The 19683-nt window shown below is 31.1% G+C and overlaps 1 protein-coding gene across 9 annotated transcripts in view; it reads left to right on the top strand.

The window, feature by feature from the left end:
• KDM6A (lysine demethylase 6A) overlaps window positions 1-19683 on the top strand; it is a 270454-nt gene that overhangs the window by 152060 nt on the left and 98711 nt on the right. For all 9 annotated transcript variants that reach the window (XR_012474018.1, XM_074214140.1, XM_074214139.1 and 6 more), the window contains 2 exons: window positions 8654-8708; window positions 15997-16031. Coding sequence is in view for 8 of the 9 variants with exons in the window: in XM_074214140.1 (XP_074070241.1) it covers window positions 8654-8708; window positions 15997-16031 (90 nt within the window). In the remaining variant the exon portion in view is untranslated. The remainder of the gene's footprint in view (window positions 1-8653; window positions 8709-15996; window positions 16032-19683) is intronic.

The raw sequence follows: 19683 nt of genomic DNA, 5'->3' as shown, positions 1-19683 counted from the left end.
ATGGGGGGAGAGGGATATGAGGATAGGGATGTCCTTGACTGTTGTAGGGAAGTTTGGAATGGAAGAGAGCTTTAGGGCAAATAAAATAGGTTCATTTTTAGTATTACCAATTCAGATCAATGAGGAGAATAATATCTTGAAGAGCAGAATTGGCCAGCTGGAAAAGAAGATACAAAAGCTCTCTGAAGAAAAGAAATTCTCTTATATAGAATGGAGCTAAGGAAAGCCGATCAATTTGTAAGGAATCAAGAAAGAACGAAACCAAAAGATTGAACAATTAGAACAAAATGTGAAATATCTCATTGAAAAAACAACTGACCTTGAAAATAGATCCAGGAGAGATAATTCAAAAATTATTGGGCTACCTGAAAATCATGATCAGGAAGAGTCTAGACTTAATTTTTCAAGAAATTCTCCAAGAAAATTGCCCTGATAATCCTCCTAAAAGTGGAGGGTAAAATAGAAATTGAGAGAATCCACTGATCAGCTCCTGAAAGAGATCCCAATGAAAACTCCTGGGAATATTATAGCCCAATTCCAGAACTCCCAAGTCAAGGAGAAATATTACAAGTAGTCAAAAAGAAAAAATTCAAGTATAGCAGTCAAAATTACATAGAACTTAGCAGCGTCTACATTCTTGGCTTGGAATATATTTGGGAAGGCAAAAGAGCTTGGAATGCAACCAGGGGTCCCTGGAAAACTGAACATCCTGTTCCAGGGGAGAAGCTGGACATTCAGTGAAATAGGGGACTTTCCAACTTTCCTGTTGAAATGACCAGATTTGAACAGAAAGCTTGATCTCCAAGTACAGGTCTCAGGTGAAGCATAGAGGGGGTGGATGAGAAGGGCAAATTTCAAGGGACTTAATGAGGTTGAGCTGTTTGTATTCCTGCATGGGACTGAACTTTCTCATTTATTGGAGCGGTTAGAAGGAGTGTGTGTGTGTGTGTGTGTGTATATACATACAAAATTCAGAAGGGAGCTTAATGTGAAGAAGGTATAATATAAAGATGGGAGTTAATGGATGAGAAAGGATTGTAGTGGGAGAAAGGGAAAATTGAGAATGGGCTAAGTTATGTAAAAGAGTCAAGAAAAGCTTTTGCAATGGAGGTGGGGGTCGGGGGAGAAAGTGAAGTGGAATGAGTGAGCCTTCATTGGAAATGGCTCAGAGAGGAAACAACATACACACTTGATAAGGAATAGAAATGTATCTATAGAAGTTATTCACCCCAGGGGGAAAAAGGAGAGGAAGAGGATGGGAGAAAGGGGAACAGTAGTGATAGAAGAAAGGGAAGATCATGAGAAAGGGTATTCAAGATAAAATAAACTTCTGAAGTGAGACAGGGTGAAAAGAGAAAGAGATTAGAATAATTAGCAGTGGGGGGGGGGGGATGAGAGCTAGCAATAGCAACTGTGGAAAAAAAATATTGAATCCACTTCTCTGATGGACTTAGGATAAAAAATGTGATCCATCCCAGAGACAGCTGGTGGTGACTGAATTCAGAGTGAAGCATACTTTTTTTTCTTTTCACCTTCTTTTTTAGTTTAGGTTCTTTATCTTTGTGTGGGGGGATTATATTTACTTTTACAATAAGACCTACTGTAATAATGTGAAAATAAATAAATGACATTGAAAAAAAGAGCTTATAAAAAACAAAATTAAAAAAATCATATTCACAGTATTTTTCTTAAGGACACAGCAAATATATGTTTCTCTGTTAAATGACTTCTGAAAGTTTACTTCCCAATCTCCCAAAGGTGGAGCCATCAATACAACTAGTGTTTATTAAGGGTCTACTTTGTACCCTTCAGTTTTCTAAATGTCATAGGTATTATGAAAGACCAAACAAATAATGCCTGTCCTTAAGGAATTGCCTGTTTATTTGAAGAGATGACTTGTAAACAAATATGCACTTGACTCAGGCAGCCCCTCTAAAATAAACTTTGTTGGAATTGAATGTTTCTCACCAGCTACAGGAAGGAGAGATAAAGACTAGATAAAGAGGATGTTACAAGAAGTCTGAGGTTTATGTATATCTCTGGATATACACATTTCATAGCATATCAGTGTCAACAGATCACTTAAGCATTAGGTACATTAATAATGTGAAACAAACCAGAAAGAGATTTGAGTTACTTGCCCCCGAGATATATTAAATATATTTCTGTCCAGTTTCATTATTATTTCCTGTCCTTTTTCAAGGACCACATTTGATAATAACTCACTTATCCAGAGCTATTATTGTCATTTTCTCTTTTTTTTCTAAACCATTTCCTTTCCTTTATATCTCCCTACAAACATCACTTTTATATTATATTACTACATAAAATTTTGGATTCTGTAGTAAATGGATAATTACATTTTCAAATACTTTTTAATGTTCATTTTTCCTTATAAAGTTCTGTTTGCTAATTTCTTTTTTTTAGTTTTGCTAGCTTTTCTTTTGTTCTGATTGCTAGTTTGTTATATTTTGTGTATTCTCCTTTCAGATGATTTCATTATTTTCTGACTCCATTAGTTTTCATTATTTAAAAATTTCTTCAATTCCTTTCCAGCTTGTAAACCAAATTTTAAGATTGTGTTTTTCTTGTATCCTTGTTAATTTGCTTTTAATTACTGATTTGTACATGTGAGGCATGGAGTGCACCAAAGGTAGAATGGGGCCAGTAGGGGTGGATGGATTTTTTAGTGAGAAGGCAACTAAATCATGGAGTGATGGTGGTGAAGAGGATTCCTTTTTCCAGGAAAAAAGATTTTTGACAGCTACATCCTTTACATTCCAGCAATCTATAGAGTCATTTTTTGTTTTTTTTTTGGCGAGGCAAATGCGGTTTAGTGACTTGAACAAGGTCACACAACCAGGCAGTTATTAAGTGTCTGAGGGTCAAATTTGAACTCAGGTCCTCCTCACTCCAGGGCTGGTGTTTTATTCACTGTGCCACCTGGCTGCCTTCCCAAGGTATTCTTCTCCCCCCCCCCCCATTATATAGTTTATTATCATTTTGTACAATGTTCTTTTAAACATTAATAAAATATTCTTGTTTAAGAGTAAACAAAATACCTCCTACCCCAAAAGATATAGACTCGAGTGTTAAAGTAAAAAGGACCTATTATATAGTCTTATGTAAGAAAATGAATTTTAATTAGGGGAGTATATATATAATTATTGAGTAATGTTCTCTAATTCTCAATAATAAGAATGGGTCTATGTTCTTAAGTTTCTAGATGGCCATGATTTTATAATGGAGAGGACAAGATTATGAACTATTCTTTTAAAATAATTTTGCCATATTAGTGTCCATCTCCTTAATCATAAGTCAATCAGCTTAGTGAACCATCAAATTAATTAATATAGAAACTACTTAGCAGAGATTGTTTGTAAATGGTTGTGAAACACTGACTCTGACCTTAAAAGATTCACCTATTTATTTGAGCATTGGGATTCTTCAACTCTAGTGAAAATACAGGAGGAACAGTTTAGTTATTCTGGAAAGAATAGTAGATAAGAAAGCCAGCCCTTATAAATTTTAAACTTGACTGAGTCATTAAGTCATTATTTACCTATCTGTAATATATACAGTGATTATCTAAAGATTATAGAGTTTAAATGAGGTACATATGTGAAAGATTTTTTGAAATTTGGTTTAAATATTCCATTTGGAATTATTCCTGTATTAATTGTTACAAATTTATTTCACATTCATGTTTTAGATAACTAAAACCTCACTTCCATTTTATTTGAATGTGTTGTAATTGAGTCTGACTAACCCAGATTCACCACTTTCTGTGCAGCTAATTAACTGTGAAGTCAAGGGTAAATTATTTTACCTCTTTAGTCCTCACTTTTTATATGAAAATGAGGTGACAGGGAGAAAATAATCTTCAAGATAACCTTCCATTAATCCACAAGTATTGATTAAGCACCTATTCTCTGCCATGTACTCTGCTAAACCCTGGGGAGAGAGCGCAACAATCCTTGCTCACATTCTAATGGGGGAGACACAGACAATGTAAATATATAAAGTGAATGAACATAAATATTTACAAAATAATTTAATGACAAGATTGATATCAAACTTTTGGAGGACAAGAATTTTTTACTTTCTAAAACAGTAAGTTGTACTAGATACTCAGTTTTCATTTTTAAATTAATATGGTAAAAATTTAGAGAAAATATACTTGTGATTTTCTTTCTTTTTTTTTTTTTTAGGTTTTTGCAAGGCAAATGGGGTTAAATGGCTTGCCCAAGGCCACACAGCTAGGTAATTATTAAGTGTCTGAGACTGGGTTTGAACCCAGGTACTCCTGACTCCAAGGCCGGTGCTTTATCCATTGCACCACCTAGCCACCCCTGTGATTTTATTTCTTTAGGGACCTCCTGATGAGGAAATTGTACCATTGCACCTTCTTTGCAAGAGCCCAGAAAGTTAAATGACTTGTCGATGGTCATTCAGTCAGTTTGCATCTAGAGCTGGGATTTATTTACTCATAAACCAACTTAATATCCACTATGCCATAGCATTTCTTAGAGTACAAAGTAAATGAAATACCATCAATTCAGTATGTTAGTCTTCTAAAAAATAATTTTTCAAATTTGTAAGCCCTTGTTAGAAAGTGTTGTTGCTGTGATATCACATTGTAGATTTTCCTTTGCATTCAAGGCTTTTTGTTAAATTTTAAGTCCCAGTTCTTGCAAATATGAGATATTTTTGGTTCATTTTACCTTGAAACTGCCAATCTTTATTCATTATACTATCATGAAAATTTAAAAAGAAATATTTTTGTAGTACTGGTTAATAGTACTATCTATAGTAGTGCATATTTGGGAAACAGTCAGCCAAGCACTTCTTTGACATTCCAGAAAACTATTTACCTGATCTTTATATGGCCCAAGATATTTCCCTTATTCTGCTCTCTTGAGTCTTTTTTAAGTTGATCTTTCTTCAACATTTTCTGGATTCTAATGACTTGGCTTTTGGGCCTTGCCATGAAATTGGAAACCAATGCTTTTTAACCAAGTACTATTCCTTTTCTCCTCTCTTCTTTTTTTCTTCCACTCCATTTCATCTCCTTGGCATAGTAGTTAGAATTCTGGAATGCCTTGTTTCAAATTTTGACCTAGACAATAAACAGCTCAAACATTGTTTGAAGACCAATCTCTATGAACCTTGGTTTTCTTAAACTATAACATTGAGTATAGCATCAACTTCATAGAGTTGTGATGCTTAAAGTAATTTCACATGTAAAATGGTTTCTAAACCTTAAGGCACCATAAAAAAAATTTTTATTATTTCTCTCTCCCTGCTAGTTGTTATTGTTGTTGTTTTAATTTCCTTTCCTGCCTTCCTATTTTTCTTTCCTTGAAACCAAAAAATTTTCTGGCTCTAGATCCAAAGAAAATGTGTCCTCCCCTGCACAAGTGAATATAATCCCGAATATAAGCCAACACTTGGAAAATCCTGCAAGGTTATGCTTGTTATTTGAATAAAGAACACACATTAGACCTTGATGACATAGTCTTTTATTGCTATGTCTGAAAGAGATGAATGATAGAGTGTTGAGCTTTATTTTATGACAATTTTCTCATGTCATTGTAGATAATTTGAGCAATTTTTTCTTTAAGTAACTTGTTTAAATTAGTTATTGTTTTTTTTAAAAAGTTGTCATTGAAAATAGTTTTAAAGCTTAAAAATATTTACAAAAATGAACATATTTGAATTAACATTCTACAGAAGAGGTTCTTCAACTCAACACATAACATTAGATAGGAATACAAATGAAGATTAATTTTAATGAAAGTTAACTCAGTATTAATGAGTTCATCAGCTCTAAGAAGCTTAATCTAGGGTATATTTTCTATACTTCAACAACTGGAAACAAAGTCAATGGTATAGTTTATTAAAATGAATTAAAGATTTAGTATCTACTGAAATTTTTGAGGACAAATTATTTTAATTTATGAATGGTATTTATATACATATGTATATAGATAGATTTGTCTCATCCTTCAAATTACTGGATATAGACTTAACATGTAAGAAGTTTTTAGTCACATTTTAAAGAAAACTACTTATGATATTAGAATAACTAGGCTTATTCAGATCATCAGAAATGGAACACTACGTTTCTCAAGGTTTGTATTTCTGTGGACTGCTCTCTGCTTAATGTTTTACATGTAGTCTCTGGACTGCAACCACCTCTCATGCATAATAACTGTTTAACACGGTAGTTAGCCAGCTTCAGTACCACAATATTTGTGCAAGGTGCAGATGTTTGGTTGCTTCTTCTGTTTGTTGCAGAGATGGGAGTTGGAAATTTTACTATGGTAAAATTTATATGGTGCATATTTATAAAAAATAGTTGTATTTTTGCTGATGAACATTGCTGATGGCTATTTTATGTCTAGTTAGTATGTCTAAAAGGAAGCAATATTTTTTCATTTTAGGCTGCTAAAAGGTTGTAGGAATGCATTTGTATAGATGTTAGTGTCCATATTTCTAAAGATCATTTTTTAAAATAATTATTTTTGGTGTTTTCATTTATATATTTGGTATTATCCACAGTTTTACCTTATGATTTTTGTAGGAAATTTGGAATATTTCAATATTTCTGCTGCCATGGATTTTGAAACAATGAGGATTCTTAGTGATTATACAGCATTGTCAAGAATTCTTTACTGTTGTGTTCCATTGAATAATTTTGAGTATTCAAAATTAAATGTAGACCTAGGTAATTTGATGTACAGGGTGTTTTTCCTTCCTTTTGGGAGGTTGTAAGAAGTCACCATCAACTAAGCATTTGGCTAATTTTTTAGGCCTGTTTGGTTTTTGTTTGTTTTGTTTTTAAGGTAATATTATTGTGATAAAAGAAATAGTATTGCTTAAATGAAATAGAAACTCTTGTTATAAATTTATGTTTATATTTATAAATTATAAATTTGTAAGTTTTATTTTTTTAGATTTAATATCTCCAAGACTTTTTGTATAAGGAGATAGAATTAATCCTAAAGTATATACTTGGGAATTAATTTTTATTATGTCTATTTAAAAGTCTTATTCTATTGCTATTCTATCAGGCAAAAGAATGTTCAAGGACACAATTAGGATGTAATTTGAAAGAGAAAAATTATTTTATCACTTCTTACTGTTAAAAGACAAAAGGAGTAAGGAATTATGAAATTATGTATATTTTGAGTGTTGAATACATGTAAAACCTTTTGATTGTTAAATATTTGGTATTTTCAAAGATAATAAACATTAAACTGATTTCTTATTGGCTGTGCTCTTGACAGTTTATACTAAGGAGGTTATCAAGTCATATCTTTCTGGTCATGTTAAACTTTTGATTGCATTAATATCATATGAAATGTGTTATACTGACAATGCTCTGGAAATTTAGGCCACAAATTTCTTTTCAGTAAGATTGCTAAATCAAGTATGTGTGGTCAAGTAAATAACCCTGTTTGATGGACAGAACGATAATGAAATTCTTAATTTCTTCACTAGATTGTATCAATAATAGGAGATATGACCATTAGAATGGTTTCTGATTATAGTTAAGTGAAAATTCTGGTTTACTTAAATTTGATACCTACCTCAAAAATGCTTAAAAATTTTTTTTTTTTACTTCATTCAAGTTTGGGAAATAGGGACAAGAGCAAAAAGAAGCTCTGGAAAGGTTGAAAAATTTAATGTTTCTTAACAAAAAAATTTTTCATCGGTTAGCAGTTATCATTTATAAATTATGACTATTAAAACTACCTGGCAAAATATCTTTATAAGCTAAGGAAATCAATGCCTTTTTTTTTGGTCTGGCTAATGCGTTTTAAAAAATATTATAGATTGTTAAGCATTTGAGTTTTAGACAGGCTCATAACAGTGGTATCATAATTTTGTGCTATTATATATAGGAAAATAATATGTGAATAACTCAGACTGTATCATCCACAATCTGTTTGGATGTTTACAGATTATTTAATCATTACTTTAAAATAATTAATTTGAATAGTATGATTATTTTTTAATGTCTGAAAATTAAGTATTTGTGAAGGAACCTTAGACATTTCATATCACAGTGTTAAATTTTTCTTAAGTACTAGGGGTAGCTTGGTAGCCTATTGGAGGATAAGCACTGGTTATGGAGTCAGGAGGGCTTGAGTTCAAATCTGCCCTTAGACACTTAATAATTAATTACTTAGCTGTGTGTCATTTAACCCATTGTCTTGCAAAACCAAAAGAAAGTTTTAAGTATTCTATGATAATCAAAGTTAGCATTTAATTTAAATTTTTAAGTACCTTTTTTCTCCCAGTAGCCATACTCAAAACTAAAAATTTCGTTCTTTTGAATGATATTGTAATAATAATATGGTTCTTTTCAGAAAATTTTCCACCTGAAGAATTTCAGGAAAATAATTTGTAAGGGAAGATTCTCAATTTTTTGGCCAATATTAATTTGTGTTATAAGAAAAACATTTGAAAGTAAATAATTCTTTTATAGATGTTTTCTATATACTTTTCTGTCCATATAATGTATCCCTCCATCATATGAAAAATGTCAAAATTCCAACCTCATCTTAGGTATTTTAAATATGTTAGTATTGAATTTTTTATCCCAGAAACCCAGAAATAATTTTCTCACTTTACTTTTTTACAGCATTTTCAATTAGCTTTGGTTGACTGTAATCCCTGCACTTTGTCCAATGCTGAAAGTAAGTATTTTTAAAGTATTATGATTTTTTTCTCCCACATTAATATCACTTACATTAAAATGCTTGCTCCTGAAATATAGCTATCATTAGAAGAAATAGGTATTTCATTTTTTCCTTCTAGAATTATTGAATCTAACCTTGTCTCGGTTGCTATGGCTACCTAGCTTGCATAAATGGAACATGTGAAACCAGTTTCTGTGAAGAGTCTGTTTAAAATAGATGTGCCACTGAAGAGGGTTATTGAAATAAAATTATTCCCACTAGTAGAAGAGTGATTTGATATGAATTGGGAAATATATTTTATGGAACATATATTTTTAATTTTCATCCTGCATCATTGTTTTAGAAAACACATTATATACAAAGATGTTAATCTTAATGTGATACCTCACTGAGCCCTATCATGGTTGTATATTGTTGCAAAGGATATTTTCTTACAATTTTGCAAATTTTTGTCTACAAATTTATATGTTGATATTTTTAAAATTAATTTGCTAAATTTGATTGTTATCAAGTTCTTTTCAGATAGATTTATCTAGTCTTTTCCACCCTAAAAACAAATTGATTCTCATGAATGTTTTTATTAGCATAGAGAATATTTTGCGTATATATATATGTGTATGTATATATGTGTGTGTGTGTATACAGCTTGAGAATATTTTGCTTTATATATATATATACCTACACACACATACTTCAAAATTACTTAGTGCGTTTTCAAGTAGCATAGCCATTGACTATAAACTAGGAAATATTTTGCCTGTTAAAGAAATAAATTTTGAAATATTATAGCAAAATCTGAGCTTTTATGGAAAATCATGATTTTCTTGTAGAGGTACAAAATCCTCCATTGAAAAATAATGCATATCAAAGGTTGGATAAGCTGTAGCTTACATTCATAAGCAAGTAGCTGGTACTTATGTAGCTATTTTGATAAACTAGAGAATGTAACTCTTCCCCCCACCCCCCCACAAAGCATAATAAACCAATTGGAATGTCTCAGTATTTTCTGGATTCGAATATGTTCTGGGTAAAATTGTTAATTAATTTACAGTTTAAAATAAAAACTAATATAATACTTATTAAGAGTTTATATCATGAGTCATTTTGTGCTTTGATAGTATCATTATGAAATTTATCTGTTAGATATTTTTAAGATTAGACTATTGGTATTCAATACTGTTTGGTATCTTAATAAAAGAAAAGTAGGAAAAATTACATTGCTAGGGTTATGTTGATGACAATTCTACTGAATGAAGATGAAGTAAAAAGCAGTGCTTTTCCTGTATGAGCTTCTTAATATCTCAAGGAGAGTTAAACTAAATTCCCCAAACATAATTTTTTTAAAGCAAATTTATTAGAATAAACAGATTACTGAATTTAGATGATTGAGTATTCACTTAATTTCAGTTTGAGTTATCATAAAAATGGAAGATTTATAAGCTATAGGTATTTCTATTTAAATTTTTATCCCGAAGGAATATATTTTACTCAAATCTGAATTTTTTTTCCTCTAAAGAACATATCTGTTTCTTTCAAATTTTTCTTACTGAGGTAGCATGCGTACCTGTGTCAGATATGCCTGTGATCTTTAGCATTGTTCCTATTTGAGTAATGGTTAGAATAGCTAGCCATAAAAGTAAATTCCTAGTCTTGATTTAGTGTTTACCATGAATCTTCTTTCCCTTCATATTTGGAGTATATATATTGCTGATGAGGAAATAATTAACTTGCATTTATTCAGTTGCTTTAAAAACTCTCTCATCTCAAGCTCTTCTATAGAAAAATTGGCAATTTTTTTAATAGGTATCTATTGTTTTACTTCAAAAAGTAGTTATTTGCTTTTTATTTCTGTTAGAATTAGTCTCCTTTTATAACCTTTTTCACAATGAAAAAAAAATAAGTAGACTGCTGGATTTTTATGTCCCTCCTAACTTTAAATTTATGATTCTAGGTAGTCATTAGTACAACCATAATTAAGGAAACATATACAAAATCCTGCATTTTAAGACATACATTTGAAGTGGTTTTTTAGATTAAGGGAATGTTTTTTTTCTTTCACTAGATTTCACCACCGTTTATAAAACATTCTGTTTCCATATTCTGGATTGTAATCATCTGTTTACAGCTTTAAGACAGCTTAAACTTTTTTCTTTTTTTTTTTAGCTTAAACTTTTAAACAAACTTTATTATTTTAAAATCCTTTTTTTTTTTGGTAACCTAGCACATATTTTTTCATTAAAGCACTTCACATTCCAATCCCAATTCCCCAAAACCTAGGTATTGATAATATTACATATAATGTTGGTTATTTTATTTTCAATATAAATGTTTTATTCTTTTGCATAAATTCATCATCTTGAATTTGACAGCTCCTGTGATATTTGTGGCATTGGGTGGATAGTCTTTCCCTTATATCATCACCTCCCATTCCTTGCGGACTTATTTTTCCAGTTCTTTGGAATATCTTGTCAACCTGAACTGATTTTCATATATAATTTGATGAAAAGAAATATCATTGAGTTCAGATTTGTTGTGTATCTGTTTTGCTCTCTTATGTTACCCATTTCAAATCAGTGTGCTGTAATAAGGAAACGAACAGGAGACAGCTTTTTGGTTTGAATTCTAGCTATTAAATTTACTTCCTGTGTGACTTTGGAAATGTATTTTAATTTATATAGCTCTATTTATCATTGTTCTAAATTCCCTTCTTCACTGTTCTTTTTCTGTACTCTCTTCCTTATAGAGATCTCATTCACCTTTGTAGCTTCAAGTATTGCTTTGAGGCAAATGATTATGAAATATATTTATACTGGCTCTTCTTAGTTCTGATTCTATAATTTCAATTTGGTTGTCCATGTAGATGTCTTAATGATGCTTCAGATGCAGCATGTTCAGAGTTGGACCTGGTTATATTAACTGGTCCATCCTTCCAACTACACATTTTTGCGTTGTTTTTGTGGATCATCCTATCAGTCTCTCAGATTTGAAAGTTTAGTGTCATCCTTGACTCTTGCCTTTCCTTCATGCTCAACAACCATCAACAGTTGCCATATCCTGGTAAATTCTACAGTTCATTCACATGCATATTTGAAAATGAATGCCATTTGTGAAATGACTCTAAATCTTAATCTTCTAAGTTTAGAATGGTAGTTTAATTTTTCCTTTTTTAAAAATTTGTTTAAGTTTGTCAGAGATCCTATTGATAATTTCTTTTTTTGTTCTGTTTTCTCAAGAGTATCCTAGTGTATTTTTTTTTCTAAAAAGCACAAAATTAAGGTGGGGGAATCCCCAAAAGATTTGCTTACACCTTCAATTTTGTATCACTTAGGAACAATATTTTCATGGACTGTTTCTATTCTTTAGGAGATTAGAATTTTGACAGATAATTTGTTTGAGTGACTAATCCTTCTTAAAACTTTCACTAAATAACAATATTTTTCATTGTATTTTCTCATTTCACTCATGTATTATTTCTTAGCTTCATTCTTTAAATTTATATGAAAATTACTGGATTTATAAGGTGGGATTGAAAGTTCTATACTTAAACTTTAATGGAAAAGTACCTAAAAATAATAAATTGTTTTTCATCATTTATTTTTAGGCACATTGAAGGGGGCATTAGGGAGACCAGTTGGGAAAGGGGGGGGGGGATAGATTTGCAGAAGAAACTGAACATGTGACTTCTCCCTCATTCCAAGGCTTGATGCTCATGTTGATGAAAAGAAATAGATGCCCATAAAATAATCAGGAAAAACATTGATAAATCTCATAATATAGATTTCTTTTGGTGCACTAATATAATTTACACTTAATTTATCAACTATTGATTGAAATGATCAGTTTTTGAACATTTTTTTAAATCTTAATATCTTACATTTAGGTATTTTTGAAATAGAAATATCTTGTCCCCCACTCCCTGGTTTTTTGTATGGCTATATTTATTCTAGAGGCAACTCAAAATTTTACATGCATGTTGTATAGACTATTCAATTGGATTTTTTAAACCGATTCCACTTTCCCACAAAAAAAAATAATACAAGTTGGTTCAGATTTTCGGGATGAGATAATTATTTTAAGGTGCACTTCTCATAGTATTATAGAACCAATTATCCTTTTTGACTTTGTATGTGCATTTGATGAGTTCAGAGTTCCAACTTGAATTCTAGGAACATCCAAATTCTAGGAAAATTTCTTTTTTGTTAGAGATACATCCCTCCTTGTAGATGCCAATAACCTCGTAGATTTATAGTCCTAGCACCATCTTTGACTTAAGGTTTGCCTCTCCTTTCCAGTCCTTCACCCTATGCCAAAAAAACCCCCAAAAAACATCCCTTTGAGAGTCTACTCAGTTAGAAGCCATGGACATGGAGGTATGAGGAGTTGAAGGCTAATATTGGGATGAAAAGTGAGTCGGATACTATACTGTACAGGGCAAGTAATTGTTGAGGAGAAGGGAATTTTTGTTGCTTTGGAATTGTATAAAGTATTGAGAAATTGAGGTGGACAGAGGAATTGGGGAAGTTTTTAATTATTTTTCTTTTGCTTTTTCTTGTTATAAAAGGAGTAATGTTAATTGGTGAAGTAGGAATGTCATTAAGGTGTCTGATAACAGTAGAAGTGAGTTTTCACTAATTTCTATTCCACTGTTCTGCAATTTTTGCCTAGGTGTAGAGTAAGAAGCACACAGGGTGATATGGTTCCAAAAAAAGAACATGATATTATATGTTTTCCCTTTCTTCACTACTCATTTTCTTTTTTATGCTATTTTCAACATGTGCAGTATGGAATAGGAGATTTGGAACTTAGTAACAGTAAGGAGTTTAAAGAGGAAATTGGGCAACAGGAAGTTTATAGCCTACTCAAAAATGAAGTGAGGATGAATTCCCAGTGGAATCCTAATATATCTCACACTAAATCAGGGATTTCAGAAGTTGAATTTGTTTCTTTGTTAGTTGAATATTATTTTTATTCAGGCAAATCAGTTCTTTCCTAAAGAGATTTCAACAACTTTGTCACTCCCCAGTCATTTATTTTGATTGATATTCTGAGATAAAAGTTGTTTTTGCTGTTTTTGTTGTAAGAAATTAACAGTAATCAAAATTCTACACAGAATAGGGATATGATGAGGAGAACTGAGGATTGGGTTTCTTTGGTTTGACTATTCGTTTTTTTAAATTGGAAAAGTAATATAAGGCTTATCTAAGACAAAGTCCCTCCACACAACCTGGTCCCTCCTCCAAATTTTATAGATGATTGTTCAGGTGGTTGCCAGTTAATTAAGATTGAATATCTAGTTAATGAGATAGTTCCTAATTCTTGGAATTTCTTTTATATTCTCCAATGTTCTGTCCACTATAACAGTTTATCTTCTAAAAATGATCAGTTAAAATAATTGACATTTATTTATGATGCTTTATGTTATTTCATTTGATCTTTATAACAGCATTGTAATGTGATATTGTTTCCAGTTTATAGATGAAAGAAATGGTGTGTATGGTTTAAATGATTGTGTTTGATCAGGAAGCCTAATAAACTTTTAGAGAGATTGGAAGCTAGAAATCTTGTGGCTCCAAATCCAACTGTCATTCTATGTTACCATGATGCATGTCATCAATATTTTTAATATTTAGGAAAAGCAAAAGAATTTTTTTAACTGATTATTGACAACCAGGACTAATAAAGAATGTTGTATTAATAATGAGCTGGTTGTCAGCTGTGTGTGTGAGTTAGTTCTTTGGGTCTCAGATTTCTCATGTAAAATTAGAAAGGTTGTTTGACATTTCTTTGAGTTCTGTGACAGGCCATTTTTGGAAGGGGATTATGGGCGCTTGGGAGACATGAGCAAAAAATCTTGATTTGACGAACAATATATTTACTCCCTTCTGAGGAAGAGGAATTGTTTGATATTATTTTTCATTTTGCAATTGAGATTGTTTAGCATTTTCTGATGCACAGTTCTTTTTGATTAAGTCATCATTCCTCATACAGAACTTTCCTGTTAAACCTTTTTCTTCCTTATTTCCATGATTTTGCTAGAGATGCCTCCTTCCTTATAGATGCCACTGACCTTGTAAATTTATAGTCCTAACACCATCCTTTGATTTAAATTCTGCCTCAGTCCCCCAGGATTTTAAAATTCAGCTTTCTCAGTATGTCATCCAGCATCATTCACTCAGATGGCTAGTTCATACTTAACATTTCTTTTTTCACTTGGACTACTATAATAACCTTAATTCTCTATTTCCAATCTCTAATCCATCTTGCACAAAATTCTACAATAATCTTAGTCACTGATTTGAGCACATCACTTCTTAAATCAAACAAACTTCAGTGTATTTTTTCTAGGATAAAAATACTCATTCTTAAGGCTGTTGTGTAAAACTTTATTTCCATTTTGTGATTTAGGACATAAGAGAGGTAGATTTGGAAGGGTTTATGTTCTGCTTCTGATCCAAGCTGTGGATGTCAACAAATGCTTTAAACTCAGTTTTTGGCAATACTTGAAAGATATTCTTAACCTGTGGTCCATTAACTTGCTTTTTTAAAAGTTTATGCTTTGATACCTATATTTCAATATAATTTGTTTCCTTCCTAATTTAGTATTAATTTTAAAACATGAGGAGTCCCTGTCACAGAAAAAGATAAGAACTCCTATTCTGAAGGTCTTTAAGTTGAAGATAAAGTTGCACTCTGTAATGTTCGAGGAAGTTCCTCACTAGGAAGTAGATATACCAATGAAAAAAGGAAGGATGCCTGATCCTCCCTTAGTTGAATGTTTTTAACTCTACTCTCCACCCATCCCCAAAGTCTTAACTAAAATATAAGTTTATATAATACTACTGATGGGCCTCTGTAGATGTTTTCCTTTGTGTTCATTTTCTTAGTCTTAGGGGTGGGTAAAGGGAGGATGGTGCTTGATTTTTATGATATTCAATGAAATCTGGTATAAAATGAGGAGAGAAAAAGTAAAACAGGTTATTCTCTGTAGAATATTTTGATTTCTGTTCAATTTATTGAGATCATAGAACCATGAACATGGGACTTTTTTCAGATTTGTCTGTTAAAATAATCTTGACCACTCATTTTCTTAAAATCCTGTTTATTCTAGCTTTATATTTTCATTATTTCATATAGTACATCTCAAATAAAGCTAATTTTTCATCTGTAATTTATTAAATTTATCTTGCAGTCATCACTTTTTTCTTTTGCATTAATTTATATGGATTGAAATACTTAACTGTTGTGCTTTTTGTAATTGATTTTTACTCTCCCTGATCCTTTGCAGTTCAATTTCACATTGCCCACTTGTATGAAACTCAGGTAAGTGTGTTTAACTTATACTTCAAAAAATATTTTTTGCTATTTTTAGTTTTTCATGTTTAAATTTTTTTTTGCTGAGAAATTTAAACAATGGTTTATTAGAAATAACAGGAAAGTTTGAGAGGGTTGGGTTTTTTGTTTTAAGAATTAGATACCATAGTTCTATTACTTGCTTAAGATTTCTACTTATCTAGGTATTTGTGTTTTCATGCGAGAAAGGTAAAATTTGCATTGATTGTAATATTATAATTATCAGTGTTTTCTTTTTTGGCAATATTTAGTGAAGTATACAATCCTTTTTTCAATATCTTTAGGATTTCTGTAAAGATTTGTTTCCTTTTCCTATATATTTTTTAGAAAAGCTATATGTTCTCATGTCTTTGATTTATTCCACTAGTAAAACATCAATTTTGACATCAAAAATAAAAATAAATTAACTTCTGAATACATTATGATTAATTGGCAGGCAGGGTTTGAGGCTACAGATTTTTATCTTCTTAGTTATTTATTCTGCTTTATTTTAGGTTAACCCTTCTTTTCACTTTAAATGTACTTTTATAAGGTACTTTATATGTATGTACCTTTGAAGGAAAATTTTTCTATATAACATAGTAATAAAATTAATTTCTCTTTCTTTGGAACATGTTAATTTGTATTAGGCATTATCGATCCATAAATACAAATCAAGTCTAGTCAGTGAGCAAGTATCAAATGCTTGCTTTGTTGCAAGCATTGTGCAAAGTGATGGATTCAGAGAAAATTAAAAAAAAAAACCAAAAACAAAACTTCCAGTCCTTGACCATTTGGGAGCTTTTTAGTCTAATGTAAATATAATGTCTATACACAAAAAAATGGAGATCTTCTCAGAGGCAAGACATTAAAATTGAGGACTGGGAAAGGCATCTTGTACTAGGTTGAATTTTAGCTGAGGATTCTAGAGGTCAGGGATAAGGAGGGATAAAAAGTATAGTGAAGTGTTTTAATCAGATCAATCTTATTGAATCTTAGAGTCCATGGATAGGAGTGGATGAGTAGTCAAGGGTCAGGTTTTTGAAAGCCAAATAGGATTTTCTTTGTTGCTGTGGGTAATAAGGGAAGAACTGGAGTTTATTGAAATGACTTTGGATGGTGTGGAAGGGAATGTTTAAGAACTGCCTTTAGCAGGAAGAATGAAACTAGTATATAACTAAGAAATTGTTATGGATTATCCGTATGTAGATAATGGAAAGATTTCATTTTGGAATTTGTCCAAATCTTTTCCCATTATTTATTGGTTTATGTATAACCTAGTATTTAGGACCAAGGAGCTTGCATAATTAAACTATCTTATTGGCCAATTGAGAATAATATATACAAAAGTAATTAGAGATTATCTAGATCTTTACTTGTTTTTGTTGTTCTTTATAAACTTCATTTTGAAAATTAACAGCCTTCTTGAGTCTAGGAAGTGTATAATATGGACCTAAATTGAAACTTTAGAACATTTTATTAAACTGTTCCCTGATGAGTCTTTCCATTAAAGGGATTTTTTCTATTTGTTGTAAGTTTTATTTATTTCAAGGTTCTCATAACATTTTCCATTTTGCCTTATCCAAAAGTATAGTTCATTTTTATTTGTTTATTAACTTGTGAAGGTACCATATTTCATTATTTAACAATATAGTGACAGAAACAGAAGAGATTGTACTAATTTAAAAAGAAAACTTTCAAGAAATTCTAGATTTTGTGGGGCTTTTTCTCAGGTTCAGTCTGCATTTAATTCACATGACTTCATGTCCTCTTAAATTTAAAACACCCAGAATATAGTTCACCACATACTTAATTTACATTTCATGTAATTTCATGTAAAATCTCACTGGGTTTATGAAATTTGAATGTTTAAAAGTTACTATTGACTGTTTTCTTGGGCCTGGTATTTGCCAGAATTCACTCCTCTCTGAATACCTGAATAGACCGAGTTATAGCGATTTGAGGTCTAACCTAAAACTTTAATTTTTAATTCACTGAAAACTTTACATGATTTCTTAAAGTGTATCATCTTAGTGAAAAGCAGGCCTTGAATTATGATGGAAGAAAACCTTTGTGTTTTTTGTTTCAAGCCAAATTAAATTAATATTAGCAACATGTTAGGAATAGTATGCTAACTTGACTTGATTGGAGAGCGATCCAAAAGGACTAACTTCCTTGCTATTGGAATTTTCTCTCAGCCAAACACTTATTCTTGATTGCGCTGCAATGTAAAGGAAAAGTTATATAGTTTAAATTTTAAAGATGACTTAGTTTTCTTACTTAGAACCATAATAAGTTCTCCTCTATCCCACTATATCCTCTTGGACTTTTACAGGAAGTATCTCCTGAAACTAATCTTTTTAATTAACTTTTCTTTTAATCTGATTGAATGTATATATACAATTACCTTTTTTGATTTTGTTTGGTTACAGTAGAAAAGATTTAAACACTTCATATGATTCAAGATCTCTCTTGGAAATTAAGTATTCAGTTTGAATAAGATTTTTGATTGAGGAGAAGCCAAGGACATCAGATCAGGAACTTGCTGTTATATATTATGTAATATAAAATATTAGTAATATTTTATAACACATATTAGGGTTTAGTGTACTATATGCTTTCATACTGTGATTGATTATGCAACCATCTCTATTGGTCCTTTAGCAAAAATAAAATAGTATGAACCTTGAAGATGGAATATTTGGAATATAAAATGTGTCAAATTTGACAACTAGATGATATAGTAAAGATTTTTGATTCAGGAGAAGCCAAGGACATCAGATCAGGAACTTGCTGTTATATATTATATGTAATATAAAATATTAGTAATATTTTATAACACATATTAGGGTTTAGTGTACTATATGCTTTCACACCGTGACTGATTATGCAACCATCTCTATTGGTTCTTTAGCAAAAATAAAATAGTATGAACCATGAAGATGGAATATTTGGAATATAAAATGTGTCAAATTTGACAACTAGATGATATAGTAGGCAGAGTGTTGGCTTTTGAGTTAGGAAGTCTTGAGTTCAAGTACTTAACTTTTTCTTTTTTCTGTTTTTTTTTTGGGGGGGGGTTGCAAGGTTAAGTGATTTGCCCATGGTCACACAGCTAGGTGATGATTAATTGTCTGAAACCAAATTTGAACTTGGATCCTCCTGACTCCAGTGCTGGTGTACTACCTAGCTGCCCCTTACTTACCCTAATAGTTATATGATCTCAGCCATATCAGTTACCTCAAACTTAGTTTCCTCATTTGTAAAATACTAGCAACACCAAGAATCAAATAAGATACAATTTGCAAGTACTTTGCAAATCAACATCATCATTTTTAAAGTGTTTTAACATATTTTAACCGTTGAAACATATTTAAACAGCATTGTTTATCAGTTATTCTTAATCTGTATTAGAGAAATAAAAAACTATTTCTACCCTTTGTTATGGCAGTGTCCCTATCTTTAAGTAATTATGTGAGTTTATAGTCTTTTTATTAAAGAAAAGAAATATTTATCCTGTTGCTTAGAGTTAGAAGGAAAGGTCTCTGTAAAAAATAAAGCTCTACACAAACATGAACATTTATTTCTATAACAAGAGGAAAATAAATAAATACCCAATAATGATTCTTTTTTTTTTCTTGGT

The sequence above is a fragment of the Macrotis lagotis genome, chromosome 1, assembly GCF_037893015.1.
Source record: "Macrotis lagotis isolate mMagLag1 chromosome 1, bilby.v1.9.chrom.fasta, whole genome shotgun sequence".
NCBI classification, from domain to species: Eukaryota; Metazoa; Chordata; class Mammalia; order Peramelemorphia; family Peramelidae; genus Macrotis; species Macrotis lagotis.
This window is presented reverse-complemented; position numbering and strand designations above follow the sequence as displayed.